Genomic DNA, 21,544 nt, shown 5'->3' on the forward strand with positions numbered 1-21,544 from the left:
GATAATGTACAGGTGCTTTCATTTTCATTTTCACATAAAGATTGGTGGTTGGATCTCTGCCGGCGTGGAACTAATTAAAATAACCTTTATGATGTGTGCCAGTCCCAAAGCATAGTCACTCTGAACACCAACAACTACTGTTGTTTGGAGTAAAAATACTGATATCCTGACTGCAGGGTGGCTGGTTTAAAGGCATGGCTTTAAAGATGCAATGCAGGTGTCATGTATGGATCAGAAAACAAGCATCAAGTTGTGACACAACACATTTTGTATTTGTTGATCTTCGGTGTTAGTATGAAACAACACATTTGCTTCCTTTGGTCATGAACACGCACATATGGAACAGACCATGATAACAAACATGGAGGATGATGATACACTGATGTCCGGTGGAGATTCTAGCAAGTTCCGTCGCTATTTTAGGATTGCACAATTTATAGGCCAAACCAAAGCTCCATGACTAAAGCTGTGTGTAAATGCTGTCATAAAGGTGCATACTGCATTGTGCTAATATAACAAACATGTGGTCATCTAATGGCTCAACAATAATGAGATTATATATATATATACAGACAAAAGCTGAGGAAGAAGAAAGGAGACAATCTGTTGCTTTATCTGTTGTCCGACTAAAAACTTGCCTGTCAGGTCTGTTATTAAGAAACACTCTGACAGATACAATTGCTAAAAAAAGACACTGCTCTTTTAAATTGACACATGTATGATATAGAATATAACTGACAGTAAGAAGAAACTTTCCTGCTTATTAATGCAGTTTCTCTTAATGAAATGATGGCTAAATACCATATTTGTCTCTTGCTCGTCTAACAGTAGAGTATCGTGTTTGGGAGATTCATCCTGATAAATTAATCTTTTGCCTTTGATTACGTTAACACAAAATATAAATGTGGTTGTCAGTTTAAGCAGATTGATACATTTGGTCCACATTGTGCATATGCTTTGCAGCACACTCAAAGTCTGATCCACTAAATCTGGATAGCTGACTCAGTTCAAGTGACAAACTGGACATCATTTAGCTTCAGCCTCTTTGTGCCAAGTGTCTTCATCAACTACACAAAAGACCTACAGACTCCTGTCAGAGCGTGAAAGTCTGCAGACTCTCTACCGTCTACTGTATAACATTCACTATGGTACAGAACAGAATAGAATAGAACAGAATGTAATCAAATAGCTTAGAACAAAATTCAAAAGAACTAAATAGATTAGAATGTAATCATACCGAATAGAACAGAAACCAATTTAACAGAACCACGTAGAATAGAATAGAGCAGAATGTGATAAAATAGAACACATCGGAACATTCTAAAGGATAATTGAATAGAATGGAACAGAATAGAAAGAATTCAACGAAAAAGAATAGAAAAGAGTAAAGAGCAAAAGCAGTCCAGGATATCAGACCACCAAAGTGAAATGTGCACGTGTGTGTGACCAGAATATTCCCTCAGTGTGTGTGTGTGTGTGTGTGTGTGTGTGTGTGCGTGCGTGTGTGAGCGTGTGTGTGTGTGTGTGTGTGTGTGTGTGTGTGTGTGTGTTGCTGGCCACAGGTGACAGACAGACCGCGGGGGGGGGGGGGGGGGGGTTGTGTTCAGCAGCGCGTGTGTCGGCTGCCATCACTCATTCAGCTCGCGGTGTGAGTCAGTGAGTCTCGCAGCTCCGGATTCAAACCGAAGGCTTCCTGCACTGAAGATAAACCCTGTGCAAAGTGCGCCCTCGCGAGAGCCAGCACCAAACAAAACACAGTGCAAAACTCTTCAACAAACTATAATAGAGGGAAATGCACCGTTATTTCACTCAGGCAATGTTATATATCTTGTGTTATTAAACAACGTTATATATCTCTACTCATACTTCAGCTCGTGAGAGGCCAATGTAATAGTCCGTATAATACGTATTGTGTTTCCTTACCTATAAAGAGGCTGATCATCAAGTGGAAAATGTGGACTGGGTACCGTCAGACAACAACAAAAAAAATCCAACTTCTTCAGCCTGATGATGTGGTGGCGGAGCTGCTTTCTTTTTTTTCTTTTTTTCTCCGCGACTCAACTTTTGGAGCGGCTACACTTCCCGCAGCTTTGGGGTCATTATTCCTGGAAAACACGGCTTTCTTTTCTCTTCGCGTCAAGGCCTCGAAAACATGTTGACAGTGTGAAAGTGACCCGGTGGTCCCCGGCGCTCTGTGTCGGTAGAATCAGCTGTCATCACATGAGAAACGGACTCAGGCAGGCGGGTCGCTTTGCGCTCCTCCATGCCTACATACAACAACGCCACCCACTTTTTCCAGAGAGACCCGTAGCTGGCCTGACTGATGCCTGACTGGAAAGAAAAGACAGTGTGACTTAATAAAACTTAAACTTAAACTTTTGCAGTTACTGTGTATGCTACTGGCCAAATAACCAGTAGTAAAAGTAACTACAGCAAGTTAAATATATAGTAGGCTGTATTATAAAGTATAAATCGGAGGTACATGTGGTTACTGCACACATGATCACTCTAACATATGATACTTTATATTATATTAAACCTATATTAAACCTCCCAGTATAATTCAAGTTTAAATTACATTTACCTTACATGTACCAGGTACAACATTAAAATGCTCCTTTAATCACTTATATTGATCAAATGATATGATCTGTATTATTGCATTCACAGGATTGTTGCAGATTATTTTTTTCTGTTGATAGACCAATCATGTCAGCTCTACTTTTGATACTTAAAGTACATTGTGCTGATAATACCTCTGTACTTTTACTTGAAGTGGCACTTTGCATGCAGGGCTTTTGCTTATGGTTGAGTATTTTTTAATTGTGGTGTTATTATAAGGATCTGAGTACTTCTTTCAACATCGCCAATAGAAAATAGCAAATCCTCATTATTAATCAGGTTATGTCTCCTTAAGTTTAATGTAGGCTACTAACTTTCACTTCGGACCAACTTGTTCTGCAGGACCAATTTTAAAAAGCATGTACCTGCCCTGTTTGTTATGTATTTTGAACCCCTGATGAATAAGAGTGTACTCATTTTATTTTAAAAAAAGTTTAAGATGCTACATGTTACTGAAAGCTGTGTGAGAGAAATATCTAGGACTTACATTGTCAGCAGAAGTAATTATATAAAGCTTGTACAGGAATAATTACTTTTGAAATAGCCTATTCCTATGATCCATCTAATGTAAAGAAATACAAAATGAGCATTCATGCCTGCTTCAAAAGATTTGAACACACCATCACAAATGATATAGTTGGCAAAATATAGATTATAGATTTACAAGTGTCCAGTGTTATACAGTTTACCAACTCATGATATTCTAACATTAACCAACTTCAATAATAATGTCATCTATTGCATGTAAAATGCATGTGACGAGGAAACAGAAGACACTTTTTGTTGCAGAGAATTGGTCAAAATCAACACGAAGATCTCCTCAATTCATTATCTCATTCCTGTGCAGGTGAGCACATGTTTGGGCTGCCCACTCCACCCAGACCAAACTCAGCATGCAGATCAATTCAAGCTTCAACATTTCTAACACTCAGAAGGAAGGAATGTGTAACCAGTATTCTGTTTTGTGTTCTATCTCAAACTGTAGCTTTTTTTTAGAGAGATATAATCACAGTCATTGCATGCATACATTGTGTTGTGGCATGATTCACCGCATGTTTTTTTTTTTTTTGCTGCATCTGCAGTAATGACCGCTTCCTCATCATGTGATCTTGCATGTGCAGAACAATAGCAGGAAACAAAGTCAGTCGGATGCTTTTGCCTCCAAGTGTTGGCCCGAAAAAAGGAAGAGATAGAGGAGAGGTCCCACAGAAACACACATGAAAACAGGGTCAGTCACAAACATACAGACATATATATTGAAATTAGCTTAATCAAAATACTGTACCCCATGGTGTCATGGATAGTTTAGATCTGACACAACAAAAAATACTGCCGGTATCAACGTTCAGGAATGACTGAAAGCCAGAATCGTGATACTGTCTGAGGGAGTATGTAACGTTTATGTAAAACAAGCTATTTTTACAACACATCCGATGACAACGTACAGCTTCTTTTTTTTAATATAAATAATGTAAGTTGCTGATTGAGAGTCATCTCATCAACCATCACAAAACCATTCATTTCCAACATGGCTCCAGTAACGCTCTAATGCATATAGTGTGTTTTAAGCCACCAACCAACCAATTTATCTATATGTTAACTCAACAATATTATCATCTATTTAACATGTCCTAGAGAGTTTATCAACTAATATTTGCAAGATATTGCTCATATCAGAATCAGAAATGATTTGTTAGTTTATTTAATATAGATAATACAAATAAATATTGTCGTAGGGAGAAGCAATGAAAGCCCTGGTTAGGCTTTTAAATTCAGGTTTATTCAACTTAGCAAACAAATGGATAAAACAGATTCAGAATATTCTAAAGTGCAAGAGAGTATGTGTATGATAGACACAGTATGTATTTGTACATGTGACAAGTATATTGTAAAAAAGGTATCACCAGTATTATGTTATGTTTTCCATATATGTCTGACAAAGAACGATATGTAGAAAATGGCAGTATTATACCTGTACATCGAGCCCTATTTAGCTCTAACATAATGCTATTACACTTTCGAATATGTCATTGTATTGTCACTGTCCAATGAAAAACATTAATCTCCAAAACTATCTCCAACTTTTACCAGACAACAGAAAATGATTTTGTTTAAAGATTCAGGCATTTTCTGGACGATTCATTGTCAGAGTGCTCGTTCTGTAACTTCCGATAAGTCTGTGTCGTAGATGTCTGGCACTGTGGCACCACTGGTGGGCTTCATTGACGCCACGTACAACATTGAGCACACACATACACGCACCCACACTGCCGCTGAGAAGCCTCCAGATCAGTGAGTGTGTATGAAATGCTGGCTTTGTCTTCTCTGACAGTGGTCACTTTCATTCAGGGCCAGCGGGTCTGTTGTTGTCTTTCAATATTTGCTGCCGGTTGATCGTCGCTATAATGCTCTGTAGGCAGAGAATACATTGGCTGTCATACAATTGTCCTATTGTGTCTGCTCTGAGAAACATTAGCTGTGACGAAGAGTTGGAGTAGGCAGAAAATGAAAGTTATTGTACTCATTTATTGTAGTTACTGGACTGATAGTTGAGCTGATGTCAGTAAGTGAAGGACTTGTGATCCTTACTCAGTTGTATCATGACTAACGTCAGCTCATTGGTTTTTATATTGACAATGGCTTCTCTGACTTAATGTTTATTCGTTTAAAAAACACTCATCTATAATATTCTGTTGCTGAATTTATAATATGTTACTCTGGCTATGGCAGGTAGCTGGTCGATTTAACACATCCATTAATATATATTGAAAGGGAGGAAAGATTAAAAGGGAATGAAATGTATTTAAATACATTTTCAAGATGAATAAATGTATTATTACCAATACATTAGTAGCACAGCGGTTGACATTTGGCCTGGTGGTGCACGTTGTGTTAATTGCTTGTGTGACTCCGTGTTTGTATTCAGGGAAGCTCACTGTCATAAATTCGCAGATTGCGCATGTGGAGTGCGCTTTTCCTCTTTCCTGTTTTTCAGAGAGAGGCTATTGTTGTATTCGGTAGTGTGGGTGAATGGCACATGAAAAACAAGTTGAGAGATCTCTTGTTAAAGAGGCCACCCTCAGCAGAGTCCAGTTTGCAGAGGGTCTGCAGGATTATTTTCTGGACAAAAATACATGGTTCACATGTACTTCCTGTCAAATGAAAAGTCAAAGGAATTTAAATTGCACCCTTTCCAATGAAGGATGTAATCTTGGATTCGACATACACATTAATATAACAGAAATACATTTATTAAAATCAAACCAAGGCACAGATGAGGATAAATATGTCTATTTATGTTATTGTGCATTTTTATGCCACCTCCAGCGAGCTGAGGATCACAGAGTTGTGCTGTATGTATAAGGAAATGATCAGCAAAGCACGAGGAGTGGAATCGGCTCAGCAGATGAAGGAAAATATGTTCTGCACATTCAGTTATTCGTTGGAAAGTAGTGATGATGCACAATAAATAAAAACGTTGCTAATTTATCAATGTGACGAAGAATAATCTTAATTGTCTTCTTTTGCAATGATGCACAAGCCCGTTTCTTGGACAGTTTATAAAGTTCAAATGTATTTCATATTATAACTGAACATTGACTAACAGAAAAATTATTAATTCAGCATGTAAGCAGACCAAGTAATAACATGTTTTTCCTAAGATAGCTGAAATTAGGAGTGATCAGTGTTGCTCGCTTCCTCGTAGCAGGGACATCTTCTTTGGTCAAATGTTTCAGGTGAGCCGAGCAGGATTTTCTGAGGACCAGAAGAGATCTTAAACATCCCACTGAAATATATATGGAAATATTCTCTGCACTCCATGTTTGGTTGTTTATTTGCTTTACTGTCTCCAGCTAGTTTATTCGTCAGACTTCCTTTCGTCTTTACGTCGGTTTTAGGGTGGATTGAACAATGATATATTATTATTTGCATCGTTGTTATTATCGGGAGTGAGTAAACAATTCTGTACTTCATTCAAGTGCCTTCAAGACCAATTATACTGCAAAATAAAGCAAAAAAAGGAATATAAAAAGATGGTAAATGATGACAGCAAAAACATTTTTATTTTCACTTAAGATTTTCATCAAATCGTAGTAATCAAAATCCAAAAATTCCTTTACAAATACAGGATAGCTGTTTTCATACAAATCAACACTGTTACATAAATACACCAGGTTTGCAACATGTCCTTAATACAGACACACACACAAACAAACAAAAACACAAAGGTTTGATATACAAAGGACTACAAAGGTAGAATTGCATACATATATAATGGTACATTTTCATTTCCACAATGTGAGTGTACGTTTTATGTGGGATTTTCAGTATATGTGTATATATGTTCGTGTGCTATTGTCCATGTCTCATCTCGGGCCGAGTTTTAAAGGGGACTTAGGAGATGAGAGGTTCTTCTTGCCGTTGTGGGGCTTCACTTTCAGGTTTTGTTTTGGTGCCGTTTTCAAGTAAAAATCAAGCTGTGAGGGAATAGATTGAGAACAATGTGTGAGGGATCAAGACAAGAGTCCATTTCAGGAATACAAGAACATACACACAATTAGGAACCACAAGCTAAGTCTGGGTCTCTAAAATAATATTTAAATGACTCACTACCTACTTTTAAAATAAATTAATATCTTATGCACACACACACGTCTAGTCCATACACGTAGAAACACACCTGTATGGCCTCTGCTGGTCCCACTGTGACAGTGCTAGTGGAGGGAACGTAACCTGGGGCTGATGCTATCACAGTGTAGGTGCCTGGTAACAGAAGTCTGAAATAGTCGCCTTCCACTCCTGGAAGAGTACACGTGGGAAAAGAGGTGAAAACATGCAACTAGTACATTTCAAATCTTTAATTACACAGCATTAGAAAAAGCATTCAATTCCTTTACTGAAGAAAAAGTAGCAGTGTACCACCCAAAAATTATCTGGTATTGGCATGAGCCGATTGTGAGACGATAGGCCCCTGATCATGGACATCCTCAAGGCCCCATCACCCTTTCTAAATAGGAGCGGGACACACAGACTTCAAGCCTCTTTCTTTCTTGTTTTGTGTCTCTTTGTAGTTGTTACACATCTCTCTGTGGTTTCGCATTTCTTTATAGTCATTTTGTTTTGCATTGTGGTTGCAATGTTGTGTCTGTGTGTCTCTTTGTGGTTGTTTTGACCCTTTTCATAGTCATTGTGAGTCTATGTGTGTCTCTTTGCAGCTGTTTTTAAATCTCTTTGTAGTTGTTTTGGTCTCTTTGTATTATCATTGTGTCTCTTCCTGGTTGGTTTATGTCCCTTTGAGTGACATTTTGCAGTTGAAGGCCCCCGACACGTTGGGCCCCCTGGGCCTTTGCCCCGTAGGCCAGTTCAGTATCTCTGTAATCCCTCCAATCAAATAAAAATAAATATTAATTCCATCTATAAACTATTTATATCTTCATTTTGGAAAATCAATAAATTAATCAGTCCTCTATACATGTTCCTGTTCAAAGAAACCCATAACCTATTGGTCGATTGTATAAAAATGCCGGTCTTTAGGAACGTGTGCAGTACCACTATACATCCGCTAGATGGAGACAACAAAACCGTGTTTTCACATTGAAAGAGGGAAAATCCTCTTCAACCAAATGAATACAGACGACTGGAATCAACTCAAACTCGATCCAGACATCGGAGTAGCAATTAGCAGCGTTGATATCACAACTTTTGATCCCAAAGCAGCAAAGGTGAGACATACGTTATGGGTATGGTTGAATAAAGGGAAGTTGATTTGTTCTCTCCTCGTAGAGTGATGATGTGCCGACCGTGGGGATCAGTGGCGTCGCAGCCTTCATGACGTCCGCGTGGGCAGCTTGAATTAGCAACACGTCTCCCACCAGTCGTGGCCGTGCACCGTTAGCTGGCTTTTGTTGTGTGCTCATGAAGTTAATTGGTGTTCGAATTGTTTCACTCAGGTAAAAATGTTTATCACGTGCCGAGATTATTTACTTTATGAGAGTATGCAGGATGAATATATTGCTTCCTGTTAAGTGGAAAAAGTAAAAGTACCCACTGTTCAGGAAAAATGCCCCCTGCTGGAGCTATAATGCTGGGTAAATATTACAGATGCTTCGACATGTAAACATCATTTTACAGTTTAATCGAACAAGGTGTGCTTGATTTGAGCTATTTCATAGGGTGGTTTAATTCACTATCTAATAATACATCTGAATGTGCTCATTTGAGAATATTTTAGCTTTTAGAAACTATACCTGTCAAATAAAAATATAATAAAACGTATACAATTTCCCTCTAATGCAGCGCAGTACAAAGTACCTCAGAGTTGACTCGCAGTACTCGAGTGAATGTAAATAGAGCATAGTTAGTTTAAAAATGCATTTCCACAATTGACCACAAGGTTGCGGCTCGTTCTGTTCCAATGTGAGGAGGAGGAGAGACTGCACTATTACAATGCAGCATTAGCAGATCATCTAACACACACACACACACACACACACACACACACACACACACACACACACACTTCTTCAGCCCTGCAATTAGGAGCACAAATGACACATCCACATCTGTTTCACTGACACCCCTGCAGCCCCTTCTCACCACTGGTCACATCGTGGTTGACGCCAGACACCGAGACCTCAGCGTTGCCTATTGGGTTGTTGTTTTCATCATACACCATGCCTTTTATCCCATGATGCACCTGGAAAACACAAGTATTTGTTTCATCTCATTTGGCCAACTTCTAACAGTAGTTGAAAATGAAGGCGACATCTGATTGGCTACATTTGCGGATCTAGCCACGGCAGGGGAGTCTCATAAATCCGTACACACACATGTGAAGAATCCACAAACAAATGCAGTGCGATTGACAAAAAAAAATAAACACAGACACGTCGTTCTGCGTGCATTTGTGAGTCTAATTTATTTGTAAATCCTTCTGTGTGCATTTGTAAATCAAACATATTTGTAAATTGTTCTGTGAGCATTTGTAAATCTTGTGTTTGCATTTGTAAATCTCTCTGTGTGCATTTGCAATTATTGAGACTGATCTGACCCCATAATAGATAGCTTTATGTTTGAGTGCTGCAATGATTTACGGCATTGATTGTCATACCCGGTCAAACACTACCAATGCAACCTTTAACAAAACCGTAGAACTTATTAACCTTGTATTCTGGAACAGGCATACAAGACCCCTTTCAGTTTGGTCTGTTTAATTAGTGCTGCAGAAAAAAAGGGTGCATTTCTGAGCCGTCCCTTGAGGCTCAAGAAACACTATTAATGGCAATGCATTTCTGTATTTTATCTCAGTATTCTGACAAGCTTGGATAAAGGATATTTATCTTAAAGCTAAGGCTTCTTTTCATACTTGACAGAGGGCAAAAGTCAGTTTTCTTGAATTAAGCTGAATTTCAACCAGCTCATTTAAAGTCACTTCATCCAGGGAGTCCCAGGCAATATTTACAAGAAGCCAGAGTGTTGGACGCCTTTTGGTGGTTAGGTTTTTGTGTCTAACTGTATTTGTGTGCACTTAAGTTGTAAATTACCCTGAATATTGCAAAATAGTGACATTGTTTGTGTTTGTGTTCTGACCTGTTCAAGGTATGAAACCAGGGCTTCTCGGTTGCCCAGCCATTCTCTGGGCAGTGCTGATGCGGGAGGAAACTTATCACAGCTCAGCTCCAGGGTGATCTCGAAACAGTTGGTGTACAAGTAGTTGAAGTCCTGCATGCCTGAAACACACAGAAGAAGACTACTTCAGATTTCAAGGGAAGAATCTTTCCTTATTTCATTGTTTCCTCAGTTGGTTTTATAGCCAGTTTACATGGAGCCTTAGTTTGCCTCTTTAAAGAAACGTTCAGATTTAGGATTTATTATTTCAGTCCATCTACAAACCACATATTTTAATCGATGAGACATTGGAGCTTATACTATATTTTTTATATATGGTCAAACAGATTCTTCCAAACCACTGCATTTTGCTGTTTTTAAATAACTGAAACATATTTTAGATGAGCCGTTATTACACCCAACAATAGAATTGCTTTTTTAAAACCTGAGTTTTTGACATCTATGCATGTGAGGCCATGATTTGGAGGGAACATTCAAATTTGACTTTATAGAACATGACATAACACTTGGGGGAGAAGGAGCCGGTTGAATAAACATAACATGCTCCTGCTAAATGCAACCATGGGCGTTTTCATCAAATTCAAAAGCTTGCATGACTCGACCGAAAAGCTCAACAGATTCACATTCCAAGGATTGATCCAGACGAGTCCAGGCCAGGATTTACACATCAAAGACATGCGGGGTATAAATGGGTATTGTTATTGTTGCAGTTACAGATTAACCGGACTGAAATTGAATATATGTCCTAGAAGTTTGATGCATTTGATGTACTGTAGCTTCCAAGCATTTTATGGTAAAACCATTCTCATAAAGCAAACGGGGAGGATGAGGACTGCCAGTGCCTGAGCTCCTATAACTCCTAATGGCCTGCAGGCGGGCCAGTGCCAGTACATTACATTATATTAAACCAAACCCCAATAACATATTAACTGGGCATTCTACCTGCTTTCATAGTCCACAAAAATATCAGAATAAACCAAAAAGATGTACAGTTGTTTTTCTAGGAGCAATTGGTAGTCAGTAAATCTGACTTGGTTAACTACTGACAGGACTTACAGGAGGACACCACACTACAACTTTTAGTCAATGCACTAAAAGCGTATATTTAAATCTGCTCTATTATAGCACTTAGTTGGTGCTAAAATCGGTTTGGTAAAAAACGTATGTTTTGGCTTTCACAGTTTTTTTATTTTAAACAATAATGGCAGAGGCATGTTCAAAAAGGACGGGTGATGTTAATATGTTTTCAGCATTAGATAGAAACTTTTTCTTTACTAAAGTTGTGGATTCAATGTCAATATTTCTTCCCATTTGGGGACTTTATGAAGATAATTGGGGTTAAGAGTGTGGCTAAATCCTGTGTTCACTTAAAACCACTTTTAAATAAAGAAGCATGGCCCTTCCTAGCTTTATTAAAATGTCCAATGGACCCTCCCCCCCTTAACTTACAAATAAAACCTGCAACACCCCCAATAACTCAAAAATGATATTATAATACTGAATGTCAACTACTTGGTGCATAAAAAGGTTCCTCTATCAGTGCTAAATAGGTGCATACATCGTGTATTATTTTAAACTTAATATGGAAATAAAAAATAGAATGACCAAGTTTCACATTAGAAACAACAACAATATAGATATAGTGTGTGCCAAACATCTCAGCCGCATGTTTGAACCACGAGCCACTAACCCTGCTTTCCCCTGCGAATAACTTCCATACAGTCCCTCAGGTTGTTGCCGCCATGTGTCATTTACAAACATGAGCAGCTACACCGAGGGTCAGTGGAGGTGCAGCTGTTGGTGTGGAGAAGGTGAACAGGTCAAAGGCAAGAGGAGGCCACGGTCAGAGCGTTCATGACGACACCGGGAAAGCTTGCCTCGCGAAGCCACTCGAGGCATGTCATTCATGCTGAAGTCTATGCCAGCGCCCGCCCTCATTCATGCAGGTGGCCTTGTCTCTCTTTGGAAAGAGAATGAAGATGGACGCTCTCCAACACAAGGCACAATCTTTTTTTGGACGTGGAGCTATGTAAGCGCTGTAGTGCTTCATGGTGCTGGACCAATAATTCAGAGTGTCTTTAAAGATGATAATAACGCCCTTTTCATGACTGCAGTGGAGTTTATTTTTTGAAACGTGTGCCGCTTTCTCTTCAGGCTGCTCAGGAGCCAGAGGCGTTGCTCACCTTTAGACAGAGAGTACCAGCTGGCCCCGTTGGTGATACCCTCATCGAAGAAGTCCCCACAGTTCCAACCCTTGTGCATCCAGCTGTGAGCGTACGAGTAGGTCCTCGCCAACTGTCATTCACCACACACACAGACACACACACACACACAGACAGACAGACAGTGATGAGATTTGATGGATGTAACATCTGGTAAGAATCTTTAATCTGCAGCACACCTTTCTGAAGATTTTGTCATCTGGAGTGGTCGCGTGCGTGGTCCTCCCTCGAATGCGAGCATCTCTCGACTTGTCGAACGGGTAGTTGGCGACCACGGCTCCTCCATGGAGGTTGGCTGACAGGACAAAGTTGTAGTTCTGCATCCATTTTATGACCGCCAAAGTCTCCGGTTCAACCTGTGGAGTTTGTAGTTAGCACTTTAAGGGCTGATGTACTCACATGATATATGGGCCTTTTTATTCTATGATATAAACACACACAGGGATATTTAATGTACGACTCATTGTAGTGCAGTAAAGTCTTTCTCAAGTGTCTAACTCTTGTTCTTTCTCAAATATTGTCAAAGTTTAGTCCACACATTTTTCCCTAATCCTTAGATTAAACAATCAAATGTCCTCTTAGTGCCTGTTAGACCTACTGTATATTGTCATCTTCATCCCAGACTTTTCATAAACAACACGAGTGGACTGAAGACATCTGGTTTTCTTTTCACCCAGAACCCCTGGCATCTCTGCTTGGCAGGTTATCTGGACAAATCCTAGTTTTCTCTGCTTTACCATATGCAAATATTTTCTCTGTGATCCCAGCCCTTTTCATGTTCAAGCACCAGGCTAATCTCTGCTTTTCTCAAGCCCTCACATTCAATGATCCTTCAGCTTTCCTCGCAGTGTGCTTTCTCCTTCGTATCCTCCAATGCTTCAGTGTATCTCATTTGATCCAGACGGAAAATGAATCAGGAATAGTTGGCATTTGCTAAAAGGCCCTCGTTTTCTGATTTAAAAACTGGTATTCAGGGAGAATGATGAGTTTACAAGATGATGCAACATTAGAGTGGCAAGGATGGAAACACAACAGTTATTTTACATTTAAAATATGCAAACTATGCCCCTCGAACCTTTAAATTCCACTTTAGCCTGCCATTTATTTTCTTAATCAGTGCTAACTTTCCTCACACGCTCCTAGCCATGTATCATCATGCACGGAGACACGTAGTAATGCCTCCCCTTGAATAAGGTATGTGGGACGATAAACACAGCTGAAGAATAATCAGAGACTACTGGCCTTGAAGTGCAGACTCCTGTTTTAAAGACTGACATGTGTTTATTGTGAGTGGATCTTTATATACACTTGTGCGTGCTGGAAGTCAGAGCTGTCACCATGGTGTTGGGTTACATATGAAGGACAAACACACACACACACGCACACACAGATACATACACACTGATGACCATCATTTAGAACAAACTGAGCAGACAGAGGGATTACCATGCCATTTTAAACAAATACACTTAAATCCACATATTCTGGATCACTCAGTGGTTCAACAACAGACAAGGTTAGATTTCACACTGCATGAGCGATGTTCTCCGCACACCTATCAATTGTCTGTGTGCTTTAAAAAAAAAAAAAAAACAGGAATTCAAATAATGTGTAGGTCAGCTGGTAGTTTCTGAGCGATAGCAGCTGATTTAAGATCAGCCTGCTTGCCTATAAAGCAAAACGTGTCTAAATTTGCATTATTTTGTGCATCAGTCTCACTTGCTGTTGGAAAAAAAACAATTCTTTCCTTTGGATGAGACATCGCCAGTTGGCTAATTAAAATGTAGCATGGTTGAGCCTGCAGGCGAGCACAGGGGGCTTGTTGCTTCATGCAGCCTGTGAGGATGTAATCCCGAGCAGCATGAATGAGATATCTGTAACAGTGGCACAGTCACTCTTTTGTTTTTTGCCTTTCAGGAGGCATTCATGTGGGGAGGCAGCCAGCTCGCGACTGGGAGGACCAGCGCTTTAGTTTTCTCAACACATTTGAAGCCCAGGAACTAGTAAATAGGAACAAAATAAATACTATGATATCAGTAGCTGTCCTCTGCTTAGGAACACACTTTTATTTAAACAAATAATAATAACACTTGTAGTTTTGTAGGTGTCTGTGAATGTCATAAACCCTCCAGGTAAAGTTAAAATTTCACATTATGGTTTTAATCCCTATTTCTTATATATATATATATATATATATATATATATATATATATATATATATATAAATATATAAATACAAATATATAAATACATTGTTATATTAACTACATTATAAAGTGTGTTACAGCATTTTGATACTGTACTTTTAATATTAATATCACCAAAATAATAATGCCACACTTATATATGCTTAATCTAGTGTTATAATCTGATGGAAACTAACACTGTTATATATATTTGATTATATTTGACTTTTGATACCTCGGGGGAATGTTTTTGCAATATTTTCTTTGAGAACAGTAGACCTTGTGGAGTCTGTTGAAGATAAGAAGGCATCAGACGAGACACCCCCAAGGATATGACCTTAATCCTTAAAAACGTACTTTTCAGCAGACTATTTGCATTAGTTTGACAGCACACACTCTCGCCCCTCCCTTCTGTCTATATTTTACACTGCAGTGATCTGAAATAACAAGCACGTACTGAAATATATATAAGAGTCACCCAGAACAGAACGTTGTATCTATTGCAGCCGAGCACAAGTGCAATACATCTGCACATTTTTTAAATAAATGTAAGTTTACTATCAGTGTCGAGAAAGTGTCTGCTTCTTATTTTTTCTTTTAATCAACAATGGACCGGACATGTAGTTGCAAAGTACTTGACTGTTTCTGCCAAGTTAGAAATATTAACACAAAGCTTGATTAGTGGGTTTCAATAGTCTCATAGCAGGAGAAATGCCGACTTGGCAATGAACGGATGCTTCTGAGTGCAATCACAGGTTTGTAAGCTATGTGGAGAGTCACGCAGCACCTCAAGGTGGCAAGGTAACAGTTACACTATGAGACCGCAGACGAGGTGAGTTCAAATTCTCATGTCGGTGACGAAATGACAAAAATGTTTAGCTCAAGCTGAAGGTCTTCTCCATATACAGTACATACGTACATCTTGTATGGTCGCTATGATTCCAAGAGTGAAAGAGGACTTCTTCTGTATGCAAACTTTCTTATTCAGTCATCTTCCGCTGACACCCTTTTGAGGTTTTAAAGCTTATTCTGAGCTTTGAATTCATCTCCTACGCTCCAGAAATCCACATTTACATCAAAACGATAGGAATAAATAAAATACGCACCATCACATTATTTTTAAAGGTTGTATGTTTGGATCTAAAAGGTATTTTCAGTCATGCTTTTGTCCCGCTTTGTATTCTCAGTTGAAACTAGTAAGGCTGTCATTGTGCCCGGCTGTTTCATTTCGCAAAGACAAAGGAGAGCGGTCTCTTTCTGACCCCGAGGAAGAAAAGCACCGTTTATGTGAGGAGCCATACGTAGGTTTTACAGTAAGATAAGCAAACACACCGATCCAAACGGGTCAGACAGCATACGGGCACACACAAACGCACACATGAAACAGACCGCTTATGCAGCGATGTACTGGGTCTACTTACTGTTTGAATTTATGACCATTTATTATTTAGTGAGAGCTCCACTGGCGCTGGAGTCGGATCCAGCCTAAATCTCATGAAATAGTTTATGTCAACGAAGATAAATCCAAGATAACTCGGCTATGTTTCAGTTACTCCATATTCAAACACTGACACACGCATAAGAAATGTGAGCATCCATCTCCCTCTTTCCCTCTCCCCAACACAAGCACATACATGTATTTGCACACATGAGCACAGACACATAGACATACTGTAGGTAAATATCTCCCTGGTAATATCCAGTAGCACTGACCTGTTGCTCCCAGTTATCCGGCAGTGGCAGGTGGTGGTTTAGCCCGTTTGTCTTCTCGTAGTAGTACACCAGTGCGTTCAGGTCTGGAAAGTTACGGTTCAGATCAATTTCTCTGGCGTTCCCTCGACCCACCAGGTAGCCGTTAAACTCTGGACCCTGTTGACATTCAAAGACAGTAGTGCAGAGTATTATCAATAAAAGTCTATAATATTGCACGGCAGACACAACATTTATAGATCTCAGGACTCTTTTGAGTGAAATGTCTCAATAACTATTGGATGGATTGCCATGAAATGAGATGCAAACGTTCATGTTCCTCATAGGTTGAATCCGTGATGACTTTTGGTGATCCCTATACTTTTCCTCTAGTGCCGTCATCAGGCCAAAATGTTACGAATGACACTCCATCAGCCTCGGCTGTACGATTTGTTTAGTGCTAATTATCATGCTAAGCTAATCAGGTGACCCCCTTTTGATTTGAACCGTGGTGAACACGGTAATATACCTACATTTCAATTAGTTGACGATGTCATTGTGACGTTAGCACTTAGTGGACGGCCTCACCGCTTCTTTACTAACGATGAAGCAAAGATACTGTAGCCTTTTCTTTTCTTCTTTTTTTATTTATTTATTAAAAAAATGACATCTGATGCAATTCCAAAAAAAACATTTGTTCCAAAATAGGGAGGCTCTTGTTGGATTTATTTCCATGCGGACTTTCTGACCTGCTGTGAAACAACTGAAAGAACAGACTGAACTCTGTATGACTTAATCGTACAATTGTTGATGCAATGGCCACACAAAAAACGTGTTACTCAATCTGTACCTAAAAACAACGCTATGAAATTAAGTAGCCTCCCCATTATTGTCCAGATGCTGCTGCTGCTTACAAACATCTGTTGATCCAACAAATTATAGTGCTTTGTTTGTGTGTCATCGGAGTGGCAGAGAGAGGGACAGTCAGGTGTCTCTGGTCTCCTAAGGACATATAATTAGTCTCAAAGAGATCATGCGCATGTGTGTGTGTGTGTGTTTGTGTTAAGGGGGTGTGGGGGGAGGGGTGTGTGTGGATGTGTGTCTGTTGTTTGACTGCCCATGTAATTACCTCGAAAGCTGGGGGGCTTTCTCAGTTAGCTGCTAGATGGGATTATTACAGACATTAGCAAACAGTGGAAGATTTCATAAAATAAATGGTTTCCGCTCTTGGTTGCCTGTCTTCAGTGGATATAAACACTTGCATAATACCTTTTAGATATATGTTATCTGATGGAGAGAGATGAGATGTGTGCTGTGCTGGGATTGAACCCAATCAAGGAAAAATGTGGAAACGTATGTCAGTGCGTACATTACCTGTTTGGCAGCCACTTCATAGCCATCCGGGTTCATGGAGGGCAGGATGTGGATGCGCGTGTCATGGATCAGCCTCATGATCCGCTGGTTTCCGGCCCGATACTCCTCGCACATGAACTGGGCGAGCTTAATGAGCAGTTCGCGACCGAGCACTTCGTTGCCGTGCATGTTGCCCACGTACTTGAACTCTGGCTCCACTGGGGAGGAAGTGGAGAGGTGGAGGGGGCCATGAGGTCAAAATGCCACACAGAGCTGCAGAGCATTTAAAATGCCTGCCTGATCATGCACGCAAAGTTACACACACATGAGCAGTCATGAAAGTACAGTAGACTCAATAAGCACGCTGTCTTTTTCACGTTTTTTAATTCCACTGATGAGTCTTAATTGGAGTAACTTGAGTTTCTACATGTTACAGGATTTACATTTCTCACTTTATTATTCTATGCATTTGTTTTACTTGTCAAAATCAGACGCCATCATTACCCACAATGCAACTTGACCACCAACATTTCTGTCTGAGATTCTTGTGTGTTCTGCTAATAGGCCACTAATTTGTTCCTACTGGGTCTGGTCTGAATATTCATGGTAGCCTCGATATGAGGAGCTACCGAGGCTACCATGAATATTCAGACCAGACCCAGTAGGAACAAAACCCTTTAGTGTATTATATTGAGGTAGGATGCAATGCTTTTGTTTTGCTTATGAACTCAACTTTTCATTTAAAAGAGGAAGATTGTGCTGCGCCTTTTCTTTTCTAAAACCAATAAGTCCTTCATTTTTTGATAAGGTAATTCTCAAGGTTCTGGCCACGCTGAGTTCTGGGGAGTGATTCTGATTACAACTGATTGAATGATTTGGATAAGATCATCTGGCATTCCTAGGCCTATCTGTCACTGATTGGGCGAGCCGCCTATCCAAACAGTCTCCTTCTCTGTATAGGGTTCCCTCCTCACAGGGGGCCCTTCATTAATCACTGCTGCAGCGTTGATAGAGCGAAGGACCCCCGAACCCTGCAGCTACACAGAGCCACTGCTAAACACTTTTGCTTAATGCTAAAAATAATGTTTCTTGTACCCTATCCATATGATTTGACACTAAAAGCATGGCACATATAACACTGTATTATTGTGTCGCCCATGAGAAGGAGTAAGTGTAGGTTTCTGGGCAGTGGGGTATTGTGGGGAGCAGATATTTCCAAATGTATGAACACCCTTCACTAATTGCTTCAGGCACCCAAATGGCAGCTTTGGCGCTGCAATTCACCTCCTTTTCTTTAACGTGGGGCCAACTGGCCTCAGGTTCAGAAAACAGGGTTGGCTCTAGCGTGCGGCTTCAAAAAGCACACACACTCAGCAGCATGCGAAAGACGTGAACTTCCTAAAGGGTGTAAGGGGGTTGACCCAGACAGGACCACTCAGGTCACTCCCCTCCATGAAGTGCACAGTTCCTGTTTTTCCCCCCTCGGTCATCTTGCAACAGAACGGGCGTACGTACATCCTTCTATTCTACTGAAGGGAAGCCCCTACGTGTGCAAATGCAGAAAGAAATGCAAGCTCAGTCGCAGCCAAAAGCATTCCCCTGCAAGTGGTCAAGTTGTTGTTTTTTTCAAAGAACTGCCATTTAAAATGTAAAAATGGAGAAAAAAACTAATCTTCTCAATCACCTACATGAGTGTGACCCTTTATCCTGTTTTCAATACATACTTTAGCAATGACGAGGTTATTTTCAATTTGCAACCAATGAAATAAACACCTGGAGAGCTAATTTAGTGGTTAGGAAAGGGGGGGGGGGGCAAGCAAAGCTTTTGCAAAAGCGGGTTTAAGGGTTAAAGCCTTGTTGACTCAAAGGGAACTTCTGTGTCGTCTGCTCAGCTTTGAATCACACCCGGATTTTGTCATTGGTTAGTTGGCAACATTTGAAATGAATCACAGATGTTCACTCTTTTTCTTGTTTTTTGAAAAAACCTTTGCTGTTTAAGTTTTACTTTGATTTTTCCAAAGATTACCGCCACAGATGTTTATCAAAGAAGGCACCTTGGGGATAACTCCTTGTCTTCTTCACATTAATTCACACACCAAACTAAATTTGTAGCTTTGCATTTCATCTCTCGGAGAAAAAAGCCGAGCCCTCACAGACTGCTCTGTCTTTTGCCATCTATGTTCTCACTCCCCACAGCAAGAAGTGCAAAACAAATGGGCAGCCAGTGACTTATAGCTTGTGCATTTGAAAGCCATAATCAACATAACACGATTCGCTGTAGCTCCAGAACATTGTATAATGCTTGTTTCTCAGCTTCAAATGCTGCTTAGTGCCAATATGACACACGTGTGAGCTTGCTGTCATATTCTAACTCATTTAAACTGATTTTCACATTTTTATTAAACTTGAATACTATATTAATTTGGAATTTGCTGTGTATCTGTTATTATGAGTAATTCCCTACTTTGCAGATGTTTGAGTCTGGACATGCAGATTGAGATAAAGAAATCCCTCATCAAAACCTGTTTGATCTTATTGCCTGCTCGTCCTCACTGTGCTGGCTGCAGGAGTTACTCACATGCTTCATGGATGCCCGGGTTATCACTTAACTCCAGCACGTAGAGGTGGCGCCCTTCCACGCTGCGCCCGATGCTGTAAATGCGGGCGATGTAGGGGCATTCGCTCTGCACTGCAAACAGGGCTCGCACCATGTCCTCGTAGCGGTGATGCTGGAAGTCTGATCCGCCCACCAAGAGCCCCATCAGCCCCAGCAGGAGAGCAGCGACCCAGGGAAGAGTCCGCCCCTGCTGCATGGTCCCTCAGCTCAAGTTGTGCAGCACAGGAGAAGAGGAGAGGTGTCTGGAGAGGAGACTTCCTGCAACTATGCAAACCACTTTCAGATGTATATTTATCTCCTCACACACCAAACATTCTGCTTTCTGCTTTCTTGTCCTCTTCTTTCTCCTGCTCTCCCTCTCCTTGTGCCTCCTCCCACATACAGTCCTCACACTGAAGAGCAAGTAAGGACAGCCCCCTGCTCCTTCTTTGTCTCACTCTCCTCCTCCAACAGCTGCTTCTCTCCCTCTCTCTTTCCCGTTGGGTGCCTATCAAGTACATGCTACTTGCTTTATTGGCGCTTCGAGTACTACTGCTTCAAGTAGTTTGCCCCGCAGCCCCCTCGGCTCTGTGCACACACAATCTGAATTTCATTCTGTCTCTGAGACACTCATTTTCTCTCCCTTTCTTTGTCTCTAACTCTTGTTCTATACTCCCTTCCTGGGAACAGGGGCTGTTTCCACGGCACTGCTCTCCCCAACCCCTGCAGCCCTCAATCATCCATTCATTAACTCTTAAGTCAACACACAACCCCTGTGTGTGTGTGTGTGTGTGTGTGTGTGTGTGTGTGTGTGTGTGTGTGTGTGTGTGTGTGTGTGTGTGCATGCACGTGTGCCTGGACTCCTCAGAAGAATCAGTGTGAGAGCTCTTTCGCAACCTTTGGACTTTTTATTTTGTTGCTCCGTTTCCTCGAAGCCCCATTCAGACACACACACACACACACACACACACACACACACATGCTCTGATGGCCCGGAGAAGAAAGACCAAATGCTGCAATTAAACTTCTGAAATATATGGGTTGATGCCAAGACGCATGCACCCCCCACAAACACACACACACATTTACTGCAGAGTATGCAAGGGGTGCTGTCAATCAAACCTGCTGGAGAAAAGAGGAGCTTTTTCCTCACACCATGTTGTGCAACCGCTTGTGGAAATTTAAAAAAGAGAGAAGGAAGGGCAAACGTGAAGCAAGAGAAAGAGTCACAGATGGAGAATTGATTA

The 21,544-nt window shown here is 40.5% G+C and overlaps 2 protein-coding genes across 3 annotated transcripts in view; both read right to left on the reverse strand.

The window, feature by feature from the left end:
• dnmbp (dynamin binding protein) overlaps positions 1-2,272 on the reverse strand; it is a 42,374-nt gene extending 40,102 nt beyond the window's left edge. For both annotated transcript variants that reach the window (XM_034558557.1, XM_034558556.1), the window contains exon 1: positions 1,924-2,272. The gene's annotated coding sequence lies outside the window, so the exon portion shown is untranslated. The remainder of the gene's footprint in view (positions 1-1,923) is intronic.
• Positions 2,273-6,659: 4,387 nt separating this feature from the next.
• cpn1 (carboxypeptidase N, polypeptide 1) lies at positions 6,660-20,738 on the reverse strand. The gene is made up of 9 exons (XM_034558693.1): positions 20,280-20,738; positions 17,723-17,919; positions 16,373-16,528; positions 12,653-12,829; positions 12,435-12,546; positions 10,213-10,352; positions 9,220-9,319; positions 7,304-7,422; positions 6,660-7,100 (listed from the first exon to the last, which is right to left on the reverse strand). The coding sequence occupies exons 1-9, from the start codon at positions 20,512-20,514 to the stop codon at positions 6,990-6,992; spliced, it is 1,347 nt and encodes a 448-aa protein (XP_034414584.1). The 5' UTR covers positions 20,515-20,738; the 3' UTR covers positions 6,660-6,989.
• Positions 20,739-21,544: the final 806 nt, after the last annotated feature.

This window comes from Cyclopterus lumpus, chromosome 19 (genome assembly GCF_009769545.1).
Source record: "Cyclopterus lumpus isolate fCycLum1 chromosome 19, fCycLum1.pri, whole genome shotgun sequence".
In the NCBI taxonomy this organism is placed as follows: Eukaryota; Metazoa; Chordata; class Actinopteri; order Perciformes; family Cyclopteridae; genus Cyclopterus; species Cyclopterus lumpus.

Bases quoted from the DNA above. Each gene is read 5' to 3' on its own strand.
- cpn1 (XM_034558693.1), bottom strand. From the start codon at position 20,514: ATGCAGCAGGGGCGGACTCTTCCCTGGGTCGCTGCTCTCCTGCTGGGG. The intron at 10,353-12,434 runs GTGAGCAACGCC...TGTGTGTTTCAG, and splicing joins CTGGTACTCTCTGTCTAAAG to GCATGCAGGACTTCAACTAC. The intron at 7,101-7,303 runs GTGTGTTTCTAC...ATTCCCTCACAG, and splicing joins GACCAGCAGAGGCCATACAG to CTTGATTTTTACTTGAAAAC.